The sequence below is a fragment of the Mobula hypostoma genome, chromosome 5 (assembly GCF_963921235.1).
Source record: "Mobula hypostoma chromosome 5, sMobHyp1.1, whole genome shotgun sequence".
In the NCBI taxonomy this organism is placed as follows: domain Eukaryota; kingdom Metazoa; phylum Chordata; class Chondrichthyes; order Myliobatiformes; family Myliobatidae; genus Mobula; species Mobula hypostoma.
The window spans coordinates 142,422,664-142,442,642 of record NC_086101.1 but is presented as its reverse complement, the minus strand read 5'-3'; the positions used below and the strand labels follow the sequence as shown (position 1 = coordinate 142,442,642).

Sequence of the window (19,979 nt, the reverse complement as noted above, 5' to 3'; positions counted from 1 at the left end):
AGGTAGAATATGAGGGCACAGTTTTAAGGTGGAGGGGGGTTAGATTCAGAGAAGACCCAAGGAAGATTGCCTTCACTCAGAGAGTGGCAAGTGCCTGAAATGCACTGCCAGAGAAAATGATTGAATCTGGGTTGCTGACAGCATTTTGAAGCATCCAGATGAACACTTGAAGTGCTAAGTTATTAGAGAGCTATGGAAAGGGTGGGCAACTGGAGTCATTAGTCAGCATGACAGATTTGGCCCAAATGGCCTGTTTCCATGCAGTGCAAATCTATGATTTTATGACTCAGAATAAGGAGAGGGAATGAACAGTCACTTGAGGTTGGCAGTCAGGCAGACAGCAAAGTGCAAAGATCAGTACATGGCTCTCAACCATTTGCAATTTGCATTATTACGATGAGATGAGGAGACAGAGCGTAACATACACCAAGTCTGCTGACAATACAAAGGAAGGTATAAGGTAAGCAGCGAGAAAATGTATAATGAATGCTGCAATGGATGGATCTTTTCAGCAGGTGAAAAACAAGCTAAGGGTATAGTTAAGTCATCTTATTAGGCAAAAAATAGGGAGAGTACAGTACTTTTTACAAAGCCAAGAGACTGGAGGGTTACTACTATTGGAAGTTATATTTATCCTGAACAAATCATACGAACTAGATGCAATTTATCAGAAAGCAAACGTATGTTACCCTTTATTACAAAGGGAACAGAATACACAAGTTGTTGTATTGTCGTCACTGTGTAAAACAATGACAGTTCATAATGGCAGTAGGTAGCCCTATCCCTAATGGAAGACGTGCTTGGTTACAGGGGTGCAACAGAAGGTCTGCTGACTGGTTCCAAGAACAAAATGATTGTCATGTGGGGAAACAAAGGCTATATGTATAAGCCTTTAATGGAGAAAAAAAGCAGAGATTATTTTAATGAAATATATTTAAATATATTTAAAACAGGCTTGAAGGGGCATAAGATCCTCGGGTTGCAAAGAACAGAGTAGAATGCCTCGGAACAAGGAACCTGCCTCTTACACTGCGGATGGATCATAAGTTTTGGAATCAGTGCAGTTCTCTACCCCAAATGCTCAGACATTGAGGTCATTCATGACAAATACCAAAAGATTTTTCGTAATCTAGGGACTCACAAATCAGGAAGGAAAGCAGGGCTGAGGATGGGCCACGACATTTGGGGAAGGATGTCAGACTCGAGGAGGCTCTGTGGGTCTCCTCCTGAACTTACTCAGTGCGCTCTGGTTCTTTTAAATATGAAATGAAACAGACATCCGAATCTATTTATACGAAGGGTACCTTTGCTATTCAGCATTGGACAGAGCAGGTGATAGATCCATATCTTACATACCTGTTTTTTATTGCTGTCTTCCGATTCTGTAGATTCTGGTCTCTCTTCTTTCAGATTCTCCTCCTTGTTCTGGTTGTCATCTGTCAAATTTTCTTCATTAAGGTTCTCCTCCTTCAGGTTCCCTTCCTCCCCCTCAGGTGTCTTTGCCTGCGGGTGTGGCTCTCCATCTGGCTGAACTTTGTCCTCAGCTTTCTGCTCCTCCACCGGCTGAACTTCGACCTCGGGCTGTGGCTCCCCTTCCATCCACGACTCCCGAGGCGGAGCTTCACGCTTGAGCTGAGCTTCACCCTCAGGCCCCATCTTTTCTCTGTGCAGTCTTGCCCGCCTGCTGAAGTGCTCGTTGTGACGGGTGAGGTGGGCACTGAGCTCCAGCGTGCTGAGGATCTTTTCGTTGCAATGGTTGCACTCGTAGGTGGGACTGTGAGACCGGGTACTCCCGGGTAGCAACGTGAAATCCAGCTTCAAATCTCGGCTGTGGTGGTCGAGGTAATGCAAAGAAAGCAGCTCTGCTGTGTTGAAGGAGAGCTGGAAGCACTTTACACACTTGAAGGGGAGACATCCCTTGGGTTTCCCTTCAGTCACTGCAGCTGCCTCTACACCGCTGGCTTCGTTCTTAACCTCACCCCCTTTGTCATCAGAATATACGACCGTGAAGTATCCGTTATATTTGCTCACGTATTGCTTCCTGGGGTAGACCCCCGGGTGCCGCTTCATGTAATGAGACACAAGACCCTTCTTTGTGTAGGTCTGGAATGAGCACAGTGAACATTTCTTCTTTTCCACCGCTCTCCGGAGCTCTTCACTCAGGGGAGGTGACTCGGGTTTGGTCTCGATGGGCAGAATGAGCTTCTCTGGCTTCTTGTTAATCATGGTTTTGGAAGCGGCCAGGCAGTGGGTGTAATAGGAATCAATGTCGTGGCGCTTTTGGTAGTGAGCTGCCAGCCCTTTGCGGAGCGGGTGAGTGTATGCACACAAGGCACAGCGGAAGATGTTGTTCTTGCCCTCTGGTTGGGCTCGGACGTTGTTGTGTTTATTCCGGTAGTGTCTGGCAATACCCTTTCTGGAGGAGCAGAAATATTTGCAGAGTTGGCATTTAAATAATGTACTGAGCTCCGAACAACCACTTAAAAAGGAGTGGGGTGTAGGAGAAGGGGAGCTTGATTTTACCTCGGTGATGGATTTGGCATCATCTTTATAATCCTCGGAAGTATTCGGCTCCTTGGATTCCATTACTTCGGCAGCAGACTCAGTGAACATATCGATAGCCGGCTGCCGGTGGTACTTCTCGTAGTGCACTTTCAACTTCTCCAGAGAGCCGTGTGCGTAAGGACATAGCTTGCACCTGTAAGCACCAAAACCCTGCTTCGGGACTTTGGTCATTTCTTCCAAATCATTGCTCTGGCCGTCCGGGAGCTTCTCGGCCTCGTTCATGAAGTCGTCGGCGGTGACTTTAATGGAAGGGTGCCGTTTCTGGTAGTGGGTCAGGACACCGTGAATGCGGGTGTTTACGTACGGGCAGTGCCTGCACTTGTACAGCGTGCTGGGCTTCTCGTCCTTCTCCAGTGCAAACTCAGCCGCCTTGACTTTCACACCTGGGTGCTTCTTCCCATAGTGGGTCAGGAGCCCATGCAAGTTGTTGTACTCTGATTTGCAAACCTTGCACTGGTACTGCGACCCACTGGAACTCGAATTGGCAGGGACGTCCTTTAGCAAGGAAGGGATGGTGTCCTTGGCAGGCAACTCGTCTTCCAGTGATCCAGACTCGGGAGCATTGAGGCAATCAAGGGCGGCGTAGTCATGAGCCGTTGGGTTGTTCTGCTCCAAGGTGTCCTTCCCCAGAATGATGTCCAGCAGCACCGATTCATCACCACTGACTGCCCAAGGGTGCAAGGCCTGATAGTGGTTTGTAATGTCCCAGATAGAGGCAGCCTCGAACTCGCAGTCTCTGCACTTGTAGTGTTTGAGGTCGATCAGGGCGATCTGCGAAGGGTTGGCGGAAGGGTCGGGCCCTGCCCACAACTTACTGGAGATGTAGGTGTAGTCTACAGGGTGCTCAGGGTGCCTTTTCTGGTAGTGTATTAGTAACCCGCTGGGCTCCTGATGGGAATATATACACCACTCGCAGTGGTAGCCAGCAGTCACCACTCCATCCTGGTACGCCCAGCGTAGGATGGTGGTGACGGTGGCCTTCACGCTCGGGTGCTGCTTCTTCAAGTGCTTTCGCACGGCATAGAGGTAGTGCGCAGTGTAGGAGCAGTGGCGGCACTTGAAGAAGCGCAGCTGCTCGGCCTCGGTCTCCTGCTGGACGCCAGGCAGCAGGGTGCAGGAGCTGCCCTGGTTGTTGGTGGCCCTCTCCCGTTGACTCCTCACAGCTGCCGTGTGCTGCCGTACCAGCTCCGCCGTGGCTTTGATGTCGCGGTGCTTCTTCCGGTAGTGGATGACCACCCCCTTGACGGTCCGGTTGCCATAGTTGCAGTGCTGGCAGAAGAACATCATCTCGCCCTCGCCCTTGTCGATTACCCGCTGCTGGCCGCCCACCTCAAAGCTTTTCTTGCCGACCTGGCTCAGGGGCTGGCTCATGATGGGCCTGGCGGGCGTGATCTGAAGCTCCTCCATGGTCTTCTTCAGAGCGGGAGTCGGGGGCGCCTGCTTGATATACTTGGCTGTCACCTTGACCTCGGGGTGCCTTTTCTGATAGTGGACGAGCACTCCAACAACGGAGCGGTTACTGTAGACACAGTGTTTGCAGTAGTACAGTTGTTCAAATTCGGCCGGCTGAGGAGCCATCGGGGTATTGTTGGCTGGAATCACAGAGCTTGCCTCGGTGGCCTTGTGAGCATTGAGGGCCGGATTCTGGACAGACACAACACGCATGGTTTTCTGAATCCTGAAATAGGATGCCTTCTCCTCTGGGTGCTTCCGCTGGTAGTGGACCAGCACCGAATGCATGTTGGGGCTAGAAAAGGAGCAGACGTCGCAGTTGTACACCACGGCACTGATCATCGAGGACTCACCCTGCTGAGGGCTCATGCCCTTGGGCGAGTTTGCGTTGGTGGGGCTGGAGGAAGCTGCGTGGTTTGAGGCAGAGGAGGCCCCGATGTTCTTCACACCTGAGTTGAGGATCTCTCGGAGGGTTTGGGACTCAGCGTTGGTGTCACCTGTTTGCTGGACCACATAGCTGGAGAAGATCATGGAGTTGTTGATCTTCACCGTGGGATGCATCCTTTGGTAGTGAGGCATGAGGCTGCGGACATTGGGGCTGGTGTACGAGCAGAAGCGACACCTGTAAATCAAGTTGGCTTGGTGGAAATTCAGAATGTTCTGGGCCTCAGGATGAAACTGAGCATAATGCTGCCTCAGGTCCTCAAACTCTGCATATTCCACAAAACACTCAAGGCATCTGTAGACTGCACTGTGATCCGTTGGATCCTCTATGTACCTGAAGCTGTACTTAATATAGGGATGCATTCGCTGGTAATGAGTGCTAACACTGCGGGCTACTTTGTTGCTGAAGTTGCAGTGTTTGCAGTAGTAAGTCTTCCCTGAATCTTCACCGGCCTCCGAGCTTTCCTGGAAGGTGTCGCGGTTCTCTGAGTTGCTCTTTTTATAAGCGGCACCCCCACCCTGCTTACGGGACGCGCCATCACAGTGTCCCACTCTGTTTGAGGTGCTGTAGAAGTCCTCGTCATCTGAAAGGGTTAATTCAATCTCAGCACTGTTGCTAACAGGATAATCTTGGTCTACTGGCCCATAGCCATCCTCCTTATGTATCCCATCAGTTCCTTCGACCCACATCTGGTGGCCACTATAGCTGTAGTTCTGCATGTCCATTAGATGGTCCACCTTTCCTTCCTCTTCATCCAGCTCTCCATCTGCATCCAATTCCACGTCGTCCTCTTCTTCTTCTTCATCATCGTCCTCCTCCTCTTCCTCCTCTTCTCCCTCGCACTCTTCCTCTGCATCCTCCATGGCAATCACAGATTCCACCTCGTTGGCTTGCTGGTTGGCCTGACTGATCTTGCTCTGCAGGTTGTTTGCTATCTCGTCTATCCGGGTCCGCTTCTTGGCCGGGGAGAGGTCAAGCGGGCTGTCCGACACCAGCCGCTTTCCCTTCTTGAAGAGGAAGGAATTCTTTGACGTTGATCCAAGGATGGAGGTCTGAGTTTTCACAATACCTGGAGATGGAAGAGCTTCGAATTGCGATCCAGTGTCCTGCAGCGTATCGCTCCCGTCCTCGCTGGCTGCCAGCAATGCATTGTCACAGAACGAGTGCTTGTGTTGCTGGTGCACCCGGAGGCCTTTCAGAGTCACTGTGGAGTAGCTGCACATCGTACATTTATAAGGATACTGTTGCTTTGACTCACCCATCAACACTGGTTTCTCCCCATTGACGGCCTGGTTCTGATTCACATCCACGCTCACTAAGCTGTCGTTCAGGGGTGCAATGCTGCTGTTGGCAGAGCTCACCGTTTCCCACTCTGAGGAGTGGGACTGCTTGTGAGCCACCAACTTCTGGGCAGTGGTGCAGGTGAAACTGCAAAGGTTGCACTTGTGTACGATGGTGCGGCCGGATAGATGGATGTTCTCGATGTGGCGTGAGATGCTGCGGCGATGCATGGTGAGAAAGGAGCAGAAGGGGCACTGGAACCGGTTCATGTACTTCCGGAAGGGGATCCCCTTGGTTTCCAGCAGCTTAGTGTTGCCAACTGACAGCAACTTCTTCCCTGAGCCCTCCGAGCTCTGGGACGCCAGCGAGTCCATCTCGTCCACGTCTGGCTGCTCCTCCTCATCTGAGGTGCTCCGCTCATCACTTAGCAGGCTGCTGGTTTCCAAGGCTGAATTGGCCACGTTCATTTCGGCCATCCCAAAGGAAGACCTGCCAGTCATGGCGGCCTCCTCGGGATCGGGTGTGGCCTTGCCCTTTGTCTTCTGGAAGGGGAACTTGATCTTGATGGGAGCAAACCTGGGGACCACTGGCGGACCCTGCTTTGAGGGGGATCCTTCCATCGAGCCTTGCAGAGATGGGTACTGAGCAGAGGACATTTCCCTCCCTGCTGCCTTTAAGGGAAGGTAATTCGAGTTCGGAGACGTCTTCTCCATCTCCTGTGACTTTGTCTGAGTCTGACTGGGGCTCGATCCAGACTGCTGCTGCCTCAGTGAGGAAATGATCTTGACCAGCCCCTGAGCCAAGAGGTTGCGATGCTTCTTCATCAGGTGGTCGCACCAACGCTCCCTCCTGGAGGTGTGGTAGCCGCACCACTCGCAGCAGAAGCTGCCCCTCGACTTGGTCAGTGGCTTCACCTGCGCCTCCAGGATGCTGCGCTCCACTGCATCCACTGTCACGTCACCCAGAGTCTCCTGCCCCTTCAAGGACGACCTGTGGCACAGCTTCTGGTGTTTGATGATGCGGGCCCGCCGGGGACTCTTGTAGGTACAGTAGCGACAGGCAAAGACCTTGCCAAAGCCCTCATGCAGGAGGATGTTGAAGTTGGACGGTGACGGGGGCGGAGCCATGTCCGAGGGCTCGCCCCCAAACAATGCCCCTTCAACCTGACCATGAATCTTCCTGGTGTGCTCGTTGAGAAGGCTCCTGGATCGGAAATAGCGGACGCAGTACTTGCACTGGAAAAACTTATTGGCTGGCTTCGGATGCTGGTTAACATGATGGCCATACAGAACAGAGCTGTTGTTGATGAAATTGGATGAGCCAGGTTGGAAGGAATTTTGTGCTTTTAAAAAGAAAAAAGGAAGTGTTACAACACCTTTCATACTGCAACATAAATCAGAACAATAACTTAATTTTCATTATTTCACATCAGAAAAATTTGGTTCTGTACTTTAGTAACCATGTACCACGTGACCGCTTTGACCAAAAAAAAAGGACATTTGGCCCCGATACTGCCCTGACTCTGAAGAGTTCTCCAAGTAGTCCCACTTTCCCCCGGATCCCTGCCCATTACCCCTCCCCCCAAAGTGTTTATCCAATTCCATTTTGTAAGCTCCTATTGACACTGTTTCTACTGCCCTTTTAGGCACTGCACATTGTGCCCTACAGCATAAAAGAACGAGAGAGATTTGATAGAGGTGTACAAAATAATGACAAGTATGGATAGGTAAAAGCAAGCAGACATTTTTCTACTGAGGTTGGGTTAGACTAGAACTGGAATATATAGGTTAAGGATGAAAGATGAAATATTTAAGGGGAACCAAAGAGGGATCTTCTTCACTCAAAGGGTAGTGAGAGGGTGAAAATAGTTGCCAGTGGAAGTGGTAGATGTGGGTTTGATTTCAGCATTAAAAAAAAATTGATAAGTAAATGACTGGGAGGGATATGGAGGGCTACGGCCCAGATGCATGTCAATTAGACTAGTAGAATAGTTTGGCACAGACTTGAATGGTCAAAGAACCTGTTTCTGTGCTGTGGTGCTCTTTGACCATCACACCAATTCTTTCCAGTTATGTTATACAGTTAGAAACATAGAAAACCTACAGCACAATACAGACCCTTCGGCCCACAATGCTGTTCCGGACATGTACTTACTTTCGAAATTACCTAGGGTTAGCCACAGTCCTCTATTTTTCTAAGCTGCATGTACCTATCCAAGAGTCTCTTAAAAGACCCTATTGTATCCGCTTCCATGACAATCACCAGCAGCCAATCCCACGCACTCACCACTCTCTGCATAAAAAACTCACCTGACATTCCCTCTGTACCTACTTCCAAGCACCTTAAAACTGTGCCCTCTTGTGTTAGCCATTAGTTGTAGTTTAAAAAGCCAAGATCCCCATGGGCAAAAAATTTAAAGATAAAATTAATGTGGAGGGAAGTCCCTGAATTGCCACTACTCCTTTTCTCCTCACTACAGGAGTCTACTTAAATGCAGATAATGCTTGCTGAAACAGGGCAGCTTTGATTTTGTGTGCAATGTAAAATTTGGCACAGACCAATAGCCAATTTGTTCCACATTACTTCTAGAACTTTAAGTCATTGACCACTTCAGGAAATAAACACCAGAACCTGATGAGGGATGTTGTGCAGGAAATTAAGGAGATGCAGGTGAAGGCTGCATTGATAACAGTGGAGGGGAAACCATATTTTCTGAAAAAAAGAGCACATCTCGGATATCCTAGAATGGACAGCCTCATTGTGAGGACAGATGGTGCAGAGACGGAGGAACTGAAAGAAGGGAGTAGCATCCTTGGAGCCTAGGGTGGGAACAGGTTCAGTCAGAATAACTGTGGGAGTCAGCAGGTTTGTAAATATGTTGGTAGATAATCTGTCACTTGAGATGGAGACAGGGAGCCTGGGGAGAGAGGTGTTGGCGATGAACCATATGATTTTAAGGGCAGGGTGAAGCTAGTGGCCAAACTGATAAGATTGATGAGCTCTGCATGAATGCAGCCATTAATGTAGCGGAGAACGTTAGCAGAGTAGGTTTGGAACATGGATTGCTCCACTTGGACTCTTCCCCTTTTAGTGGTGAGTGTGTGCAATTAGCTAGTAACATAAAGCTCCTGCAATTTCATCCCATGCCCCTTGTTAGCTAGGCAGGGTAGTTTTTGTATTTGAGCTATGGCTCACTGGCAGCTCTTATGCCTCATAATTAATTAACTATAAAAAAATCTTTCTAATTGAAAGGGAGGAATTCTACCACACACCATCTGATGCTCTGCTGGAGTCTAACTTGTGTATTTAGGTAAATCACATGGGAAACAGAATGTCACAAAAGATAATGCAAGGGATGGTCTGACTTACTACATCAACTCATTTTGTTAAATAGCTTACAGTCACCTATGCCAAAAACCTTTCTTATTGCACAAGTAATTAGATGCTGTCCAGGCCACAAAAGATCAAATACCTTCTTCCATTCTAATTCATTAATAGAAGGCAGCTAAGTACACTGGACTGCAAGCTTTATCAGCATTTTAGAGATGAAACTGGCTCTTTTATTCAAGAATGATGGTCTCTGCTCAAAGAGCAATCATAACATCAAACTCTTCAATGTGACAGCCCTTTCTTTCACATGTAACACAAAATTACTAAGGGCCTGTTCAACAAACAATGTGTGCTAAAGGACCTTGGTTATTAGACAAGACTGATAAAGGGCATGATAAACGTATTGACACAATTTATTCTTAACCCTTGTATGGGGCTTCATTTGATATTTGAATGAAGAGAAATTCAAGTCAGTAATGCTTCACAATATGATGAACCCAGGAAAGCATGCAGGATTTCCAGCCTGCTCGCCAAAGATCGCCAGCCAAATATAAAGCTGAGAAAAATGCAATTGGAAGAGGGAGAAATCTCAAAGCCAACTGGAAGAAGCCAGCCATATTCTACAAACCCTGAAGCCTGCCAATGCAAGTCACCTAGTGGAATCATGGCAATGAAGTGAATCAACAAAGCAATGAAATTGCATCAGCAGGAATTTCTGTTTACATGACGCGTGCCCATGCTTCCAATGTAATGGGGAAGCCAAACTCACCAGATGCTTCCACTGGAGAACCAAGTTCAGTCTTCACAGTGGGAAGGCTGTTAACATCTGTTTCTGAATCTTGGGTTGGTGTAACAGATCTGGGTTGACCAATATCTTCCTCAGAAGCTTCCACATGAGGTAAAAAGACAGTATGAACATCCTGGATATGAGCTTTTAGATCATCATAGGTTTCTGCCCGGTAATCGCATCCATCGCATTGCAGGGCCTCCATTACTTTGAATGCCTTTCAATTTGAGGGACCTGAAATAAGCAACCAGAGTAGCAATGCATTAGAAACTGAAACCAGGGTGGAAAGGCACGTAAATATCATTGCAACAGATGGATTAAATCAGTGTCCAGTGTTCCGGGGAGGAACAATCGAAGATCTTTCAAGATACATAATCAACAATATTGGTGCTCTTTAATTCTGGCCCATTGCATGGTGGAGTGTAAATTTAGCACCACCGTTTGCCACTCATTCAGCTGATGAGGTCCTAACTCTGACCTTCAGTGCTTAAAAACAATTTGCTTCTTCTCATCTTCATTCTTTGGCTAATAATCCATAACCCACATCGTCCTAATAACACTCCTTCCAATAGCATGATTTTGCTTTATAAACTTGATGGAAGGCTTTAGTAATTTTGAATGCCCCCAACCAATCTCCTTGGGTCGATCTGCTCTGAAGGACAACCACAGCTATTGAGCTCCATTGGTTGCTTCTATTTACCATTTCAACTTCAAAACATTCCTCATCAGCAAGTAATCTTCTAGAACAGCAAGGCATGTAGATTGAAATAGTATATTGTGCCATGTAACATGTGTTACATGATGGAATATCTTTGGAAAATAGAAAGTGGATTCTTACTACACAGCAACAAGGTTAAATTAATTCCAGTGATTACAGCATGCAGAGGGAAACAGTTTGGTATGCCACTTTATGTATAAGGACACTGAACATTCATAATGAACAATGGAGTTGCTTCAGCAAGATCTGTAGGCATCTAGGCTGAAGACATGCATGGCCATTTGGTGCACCATTTGCACACAAGCTCATGGTTATACCCAGCACAGAGACAGACTGGTCAGCCCAACTCATCCACACTGACTAACGCCTATCCAAGCTGGTCCCATATCCTATTAAACCTTTCCGACCCATGCATTTGCCTAGACTTCTTTCAGATCCTGTAATTTTACCTGCTTCCTCAGGCAGTCTATTCCAAATGCCTACCTCACTGTGTGGAAAAACTTACCCCTCAGGTCTGTTTCAAAGCTTTCTTCCCACACGGTAAATGGTTTTAGACTCCCCTACCATTGGAAAAAGGTGTCAAGCCATCCTCCTCAACCACACCCCTATGATTTTATATTTATTGGTGTGTGTTTGCACTGTGAAAGGTGACAAAGGAATTCCATAAAGGGCTTCTATATACCTCCATTAAATTATTTTAAGCATTTCTTTGCGCTCCCTTTTCACCTTATCCTGCTCAATCTAATTCAGCCCTGCCATTCCAATTGTGACCCCCCCCACTTCACCAATACTCATGCATTCAAGTTTTGACGAGAAACCTCTCTCAAGCCTCTTCCCCTACTCCCCTTCCATTACCCATCACTTAAACTCCATCTCTACAGGCCAGGCCAATCTCCGCCACCGCAATGCATGAGTACTATTGTTCCTCTGCTCATTCTACAGAAGGCCCAATGAGCAAAGGAAAAGCTCTAGAGGGCATGATTTTGTACAGAGACAGTCCTAATGCACAACACACATAAGCCCACCACAAGTAACTTGTTTAAGAGCCGCTTTCCTGGCTTGGAATGATGAAGTGCACCCACAAATGGTCAGTCCCCTATAACCATGTCACAAGTTGGCCCTGGTTTCCCAGCAGTAACAATGGGTAGGTTACCACTACCGTGAGATTAGCAGAAACTTTGGGATTTCCACACAATTTAATAGAGAATTCCCAGAAGTTGTTGTTGATGATTCAGTGAAGCTGTTTGCAACCTTTCTCTGGGAAGCCTGTGAAAAAACAGTGAGCTTCCTATAATCTCCCAGTGTTTGCAAGATTCCCTATTACCTTGTAATAAACAAGACATTATTAATCTGGAAAGAGTGCAAAGAAGAATTATATCAAAGTTGCTGGTGAACGCAGCAGGCCAAGCAGCATCTATAGGAAGAGGCGCAGTCGACGTTTCAGGCCGAGACCCTTTGTCAGGACTAACAGACTAACGTTATGTATGTTGCTTGAATTTCCAGCATCTGCAGAATTCCTGTTGTTTGCAAAGAAGAATTATGATTGCCAGTTCTCTAGTGCCTGGGTGCTGGGGAGAGGTTGGGCAAGCTAGGACTTTATTGCTTAGGGCACAGGAGGCTGAGGCATGACCTTGTAGGGTGTATAAAATTGTGAGGAGCATAGCTAGGGTGAATACACATTGTACTTTTTCCTAGGAAAAAGGAATCAAAAACTAGAGGGTGTGGGTTTAAATTGAGAGGGGAATGACTGAAAAGGGACCTGAGGGGCAACTTCCTCCAAACAGAAGATAGTGGGTATATGAACAAGCTGCAGTGGAAATGGTAGAAGCAGGTACAATAACAACACAGAGACGTCACCTGGACAAGGACATGGATTAGAAAGGTTTAAAGGAAGGTGTTTTTTTTACTCCCCCCACAGTAACAATTGCTAAATCACAATAACCCCCACCCACCCGTACCACGAACGTGCAAAGAACTACTTGTACCCAAAGTAATGATATACCATATACCACGGAAACATTAACCCTTTTCCAGGGACCAAAATAATCTAGGTAGTTACCATTCAGTCTCTACTTGAGGAGTTATCTCATATCAAAGACTATGAGGCAGAGAGTCACACAAGTGTGAAGGCATCTGACACTTAATGACCAAATAAATTGCATGATTTTGTACTCCTGCACTTTACAATCCGAGTTGGACTGGTTGCCCTCGAGTTGACTGCTGTGCAAGTCCACTGATGCACTGCTAAGGGAAGACCTCTCCAGGTTAGAGCAAGGGGCACACAACAAGTTGTACAAAGGAGAATGATTGCATTCTGAGTTGACCGATTGCACTGGTTGACAAAATAACAATTTTGCATCTGCAAATTCTACAGACGAATTTTACTACATTGGAAATCAGTTTCTTCAACATATTTACACAATTGAGCTGTGCCACGGCATTTCAAGTTTCAAGTTAAGTCTCTTTTTAAAGTCAAACATTAAAAAAGTGACATCATTTCTAAGCTGAGAGTAAACCCCTCTCCCAACAACATAAAGTACTTGTTTCCAATTGTCTGCAAGCTTCAAAAATATATATGTAAAGAACGTCAGCCTGACCTCAAACTGACCTGATTATCTGCCAAGAACAATTAGCTCTAACTGAAGCAGGAAGGCACAGTAATTGCACCTTGTAGACTTAAAGGGACATAACTTGTGTTCCACACAGTTCCACTTTGGCAGCAGACTGACACACCAATGAACAATGCAGTGCATCCCTCTTGTCTGTTTAAAACAACAAATTGCACAGGATGCCAAAACTGCAAAAAGATCTAGTTCAGCTTAGACCTGCTGCCAAGAAGGGAGAGAAATGAGCAAAAGAAAGCAATGGAAAGAGATGAGTGGAGGGAGCAGACAAGGAGGAGGAGAAAGGAGCAAGAGGGGAGAAGTATCATGCTTCTATTCATCTTTCACAAGAGTTTCATATTTAATAGCTTCACAGCAAGTAGTCCTTAGTCTTTCTTGCAATATGGCAGCCAATGTTCATACAGCAACGTCTCTCAAATTGGTAATAAGCAGATAATCTGCTTGAATTATATTGACTACTAGTTAGCCATTGGCCCTGGGACAATGGAGAGAAATCCCAGGCTCGTTTTCAAAATAATATTCATGGAATATTTTACTTCCACTGAAAAGGTCCTGAGGGCCAATGCCTTCCCTGCAGTTAACTGGGGGAAATGCTTGCTCAGTCAGCATTGAATGCATCGAGTATAACAACTGTATTTGGTGGTACATAAACCTCAGTACTATGGGCACTGTAACACGGGGGATATTTACTATGAACTAATCTATAGACTGTAACAGCGGATTCAGATTCACATCAAAATAGAGTGAAATGTGTCATTTGTGTTAGCAACCAGCACATTCAAGGATGTGCTGACAGCAGGCCACAAGTGTCACTACACATTTTCAGCGTCAACATAGTGTGCTCCAAATATTCAGCAGAGCAACACAAACAACAAAACAAGTCCCTTCCCCATCCCTCCCACCCAGCTACCCTCACCAACCCCGAAAATACAATGATCAAATGAATAAAGATTTCAGAAATTAGTAATATCAGCCATTAGATTTCAGCACCCTTGATCATTCCAAAGCTTGGGAGGCCTCAAGACTGAAAGGATAGAAATGGATTCCCTGGTAAATTTAAGTAATTGAAAAGGAGGAAAAGGGGATGAGGCCAACAAGATGATCTTAGCAGTAAAATGGCCAGATACTCCTGCAAATTTGTGAGTCCAGCTGAACTGAAAGGAACAGCCTCTTGGGTAGCGCTCTTTTCCGAGACCAACCTGTTGTGGGTTCAACCTACCATTCTGGATGCCCGGGGACAAAAATCCAGGATGACATTCCAGGCCATGACTAAATGAGTAGCACATCGCTGGAGGTGCTCAACAAGAGGTTCATCTCCTTTTCCAGATGGACATAAATATCTGTCACTCTACTGCGAAGCAGAGAGATAGTGCCGCAGCAATATTCACCCTTCAATCAACAGTGTCAGAAATAAAGACGGTTTATGGCCATTAGCGCATTGTTGTTTTATGGAAGCTTATTGAGTACAAATTCCAAAAGACCAATAAAACTTCAGTTCTATCTTGTAGCAACATAGTGCCTCATTAAATTTAAACCAGTTATCTAAACATTCTAGACGTACAGATATAACTGGCAGAGAATGAGCATTACAACATGTGGAGGTCTAATCCATTGCAACATTAGATCTATTTCTCCGATGTGCCACAACTCTGCTTATGTAATGCAGGCTGTGAACAAAGTTGTCACTATAAGTACTCATGCGACCTTTGCAGTCCAGTGAACTGTCAATGTTTGTAGGCAGTCTGAACAACCGCTGAACACATACTCTTTGTCCTCTGCACGCCTCATGCACGTCGCTCTCTACATTCTGCAATGGTCTTCATTGGACGAAAAGGCATAATGTGTTGAGGGAAGAACAGTTCACAACTGCAATGAGGGTCACAAAGAATCCCCAGCCACTAATTCATTTAGGACACCAAGTGACCAGATAATTGAACAAGCTGTTCTAAACTTCACAAAGTTAAAACCAGAGGTAGCGCCTGCAGATTTAAATGCAGATCATGAAAAAAAATCAAATGTATCAACTGCCAAACACAAAATGGCAGATCTGTCATTCCATCAGGCTAGCCTGCTTGAAAGTTTGCTCTTGTATTAAGGAACCGGCCAGATTAGCCCACATACAAAACCTATTTCTCTGTTGCCAATTTAGAAACTACACCGAAGTTGCAACACCATGGCAGATCCTCCAGAATGACATTCTGGTTGGTTACTGTCTCTTCTGACCTCTGGTTACAATTTCTAAAGCCTGGGGGAGCTTTTCAGATGGAAAAGATGGACATAATTTCCCTGGAAAGTTAACAGTAATTGGGGAAAAAAAAGGGCAAGGGGATGAAGGCAGACACAAATGCAACAAGATGATCATTAGCATCAACATGGCCTGATGCTAAGGCAAAGTTACAAGGCACTGAGAGATAATGTTTCATTAACATGGAGAAAACTGCAAAACCATTTTGGCCCAGTGCAGTGAGGAGTTACAGGTTTGGAAAGAGTAACCAGAGGTCAGGAGAGATGATAATGTCACTCTGCAGGATCTGCCATGGTGTCACACCTTCAATGCAATTCTAGATTACCAACAGAGCTGTGTTTGAGTGAATCAATAATGACCATTTTCTAAGATTGATGTTCCAATAGGCAAGCTACATCCATGAAAATGCCCTCTTAGATCGGTAAAGAATTTACCATTAGTGATTAATGCAGTATACACCAACTGCTGGAGTTGGCTATTCATAGGAGCTTCCACATCAAGATCAGCTGAGGTGTGCACAAGTGGCAAGGGGAAAGGGTCTTGTAGGAACCCCTGCCATGGTTGTAATAATCACTCAGCATGAGGTTTAATTTTAGATGGATATCTGCTATATGCAAAATCAAACACAAAATAGCAAGTCTAAACTACAGTGGTCAAAACCAGACAGGAAGGAAAAGAACTACAGGTGCTCTAGATGTTATAGCAGCGTTCCATTCCAGAGAACTGCCTGTAACCTAAACAATAAGCAAGTCGAAAGTGCAGCCACCCAGCAATATACTTAAACCAAATCATCGGCCAAACAGGGCAACATGCAGTTGATCCAAGGCAAATAACTCACCCATTCAGATATTGCTAGGAACCAAGTTCCCACCTGGCAGAAGATGCCTGCAGTCCACAGCAATAGACAAATCCATTCCACAGGTCCACCAGGCTTCCAAAAATTCACTTGTATGCATGGGGTGTACAGAACTCAAGTGCTCATAACCTGGGGGAGGACCCGTGCAGAAGACAATGTGTGGAAGGTTTACACAACACTGAGACCACAGACATAGCAGCAGAATAAGGTCACTTGGCCCATCAAGTCTACTCTGCCATTCCATTACGGCTGATTTATTATCTCTCTCAACCCCATTCCCCTACCTTCTCCCCATAACCTTAGATGCCCTGACTAATCAAGGACCTATCAACCTTCGCTTTCAATATATCCAATGGTTTGTGGTGATGAATTCCACAGATTCACCATCCTAAGGATTGAATTTCACTTTTTACCAACAGAGTCACCCCACTCCCACTGCATACCTGCTTGTCCTTTCAATACAATGTGGATCCTTGTATGTTAAGCTCTACTGAAGCAAACGAATAACCAGAGAAGCCCATTTTACATACCAGATAATCCACTCATGGTTGATTTCAGAATTAGGGTGAAAATTAATAACCATGATACCAACATCCACCAGGCTCCTCGATCAGAGGAAGAAGCATGTACACCATGGATTTTCTGTGGTGCAATTCGAAAGAAGCACGTTGAAATTGAGAAAACTAGTCAGACACTGAGAACATCAGACTATGTGGTTCACTGTAACGGGCCAAGGCTAGGCTATCCATTATAGTCAAAAAGTAATAAACAGCAGATACTGTAAACCTGAAATAAAGGCATTTAAGTGCAGGGAATACCCAGCAGATCAGACATCATTTGTGCAGACAGGAACAGAACCAACATTACAAGTTGGTGAAGAAAGGCCATTGACCTGATACAGTAACTTCCCAGGATTTTTTGTATACACTTTTTATAGTCTCCGAATGTCAAGATGATAGGAAGAGGTTGATTGAAGAGCTGAGGATAAACTGAAAAAATATTTCTACTGAATACATTACAACTATATTTAAGCAAACCTTCAGAAGGATATGAATATGAAGAGGAGGAGAAGATGGCGACGCGACACAGCGCGCAGCGGCCACTCCGGTGAATGCTATCTGTAATCTGTCAAGTAGGGTGCCGTGCACAATCCTGATTTGATGGAAACAGACGTGAGAGAACAGAGGAACATCTGGAGAAACTTCTGAAATGCCTTTTTTGCTGCCGCTGCTACTGTGTGATCCAAAATCTCCGGAGGTGAAGGCCCCGAATCCTCAGCTTTGCTTGTTGCTCGGCGGCCAGGGCAGGGTTGAAGTGCTCGGCAGAGATTGTGCTCTGTGTCAGAGGCTCGAAGTTTCGGACAGACTCAAGAGTCGGCTGTGGTCAGGTGCTTCCAATGCATTGGCAGTTGTCGGCGCCTGGAGGTTAATGGCAGGGAGAGTTTCTCCCTTTTGCCACCTGCTATCTGGACTATCGGGAGTCAATCGGAACTGAGACTTTTTTTTACCGTGCCCATGGTCTGCTCTTTATCAAATTATGGTATTGCTTTGCACAGCTGTAACTGTATGTTATAATTATGTGGCCTTGTCAATGTTAGTCTTTGGTTTGTCCTTTTTTTTGTGATATCACTCTGGAGGAACACTGTATCATTTAATGCAAGCATTTCTAAATGACAATAAACGAGGACTGAGTGTCCTCATAACCTATGTTTAAGGATTAATCCAGAGGCATTAAGCAGTGGAAAACTTCAGATTATAAAAAAATAATGACAATCTACTCACAGACCTGTACCCTGTGCACTAAAGATTCAGAGAACATGAAATATGAGCAGTATTGAGGAGCACTGTCGAGAGTGACAGAATGACTGGATGACGTCTACAGTGGTGGAACCCAAGATCAACACAACTGTCCACTCAGAGATCAAAATATTGCGGAGTAGATGATGTACAATATGCACAGCCCACATCATAAAGATTATATTCCAACCCAAGAGGAAAAACTTCTCTGTACAGGATGCTTCCCACAGTTATGTAAAGATAACTGAAATTATTCTCAGCAAAGATGCTGCTACTGGTCCAGCATTGCTAGTGAAATCATTGATACTCTAATGGCAAGAGCCATGTAGGGGGAATACTTTCAGGTACTTGGTGTCCAGAAGACTGCATCAATGTGAAGTTTGATGTTGCGGCTTTCGCCGAACTTGGTGATATGCTTGTAAACGTTTCATCACCAGTCGAGGTGTCATCCTCAGTGCACAGCTGTTGTTTCTTTCTGGGTATGCTCACGTTTATATAGACACCCCCCCCCCCCCCGCCGTTCACTTGCTTCAGTCCTGATTGGTTACCCCTTCAGTTGACCTTTGAATTCTATTGGTTTGGCTCTTAGAGATACATGGATGGCGCTTATTTTGATATGTTTGTTTACAGAGTTATCAGACGAGAACCATGCTTCTGAAAGTTCCTGTGCCTGCCTCACGTTTGCCAGAACACTCCCAGAGAGAAACACCAACAACTGCACACCGAGGTTGTCATCTCAATTGGTGATGAAATGTCGCCAAGCTAATTGCCAAGCTTGGCAAATACCGCAACATCAAGTGCCTCAACCCGAGCTACCGATATTAACCACTGTTCATTAATGAACTACTTAATAACAAAATAAATGATGCGCTTCCATGCCAAATGATTTAAGTGGATAAAAATAGCTGGAGCGAAGAACAAAGAAAAGCCAAGGCCAGCATTAAAGCCAGGAAACCAGAGAACATTAGTGAGCTTCAATCACATCTAAGGATGGTTCAGCACCATGCTGGGGTCCTCCCATGGGGCTTGCACCTTTTCACCAGTTATTAATAAACAGGCTATGGAAATGGAGCAAACGGAAGCAAAGAGCAAATGATCTACGCAAGAAAAGTCTCAGCTGTGGCTCATTTTTTGGAGCTTGAAGACAGCAATTGTGAGGCTAAAACCTGTATCCAACTATTCAGTCCTACCAGAGGGTCTCAGACCAAAACATTGACTGTGCTTTTTTCCATAGATGCTGCCTGGCCTGCCGAGTTCCTCCAACATTTAATGTGCGTTGCTTGCTTCCAACTACAGTTCAGACTGTGATTAGCTACATCCTGCATTGGCCCTGGCTGAGCAGAGCCCACATCACACTTATTAACCAAAAGGGGAAAAAAATGAAATTGAGGAGAGTTGGTGTTTTACCTGGAATTACATCGCTTCCTCAATCGTCACTGGGAAAACACGATTATCCAATTTAGTAATCAAGTTCATATCTCCACAGAGGAGGGCCAACACGTTATATATTAAATACAGAACAGCCACACAAAATCCGACAGCTAATAAAAAGCCAAGTCTATCTTACAAAGAAAACAACATTTCTACTCTAGAGGCAGCTGAAGGATTTCTATCCCGGCAGTGCAGTGAAGTTGGCCACATTTGCTGAATAGGACCTTTCTGAAGTCTATGAATCCACACTTAATGAGTAGACAGACATGGGTCCAAAACAAAAACAGAATCAGAATTAGAATCAGGCTTAATATAACTGGCATATGTTGTGAAATTTGTTGTTTTTTGGTAGTGCTCATGAGTTCAATGTCTGTTCAGAAATCTGATGGCAAAGGGGAAGAAACAGTTCCTAAAATGTTAACTGTGTGTCTTCAGACTCCTGTACCACC

The 19,979-nt window shown here is 45.6% G+C and overlaps 1 protein-coding gene across 8 annotated transcripts in view; it reads right to left on the bottom strand.

The window, feature by feature from the left end:
* znf462 (zinc finger protein 462) overlaps nt 1-19,979 on the bottom strand; it is a 130,940-nt gene that overhangs the window by 42,224 nt on the left and 68,737 nt on the right. For all 8 annotated transcript variants that reach the window (XM_063049116.1, XM_063049114.1, XM_063049115.1 and 5 more), the window contains 2 exons: nt 9,843-10,094; nt 1,357-7,085 (listed from right to left, as the gene is read on the bottom strand). In XM_063049116.1, coding sequence (XP_062905186.1) covers nt 1,357-7,085; nt 9,843-10,065 — 5,952 coding nt within the window. In that variant the 5' untranslated portion in view covers nt 10,066-10,094. The remainder of the gene's footprint in view (nt 1-1,356; nt 7,086-9,842; nt 10,095-19,979) is intronic.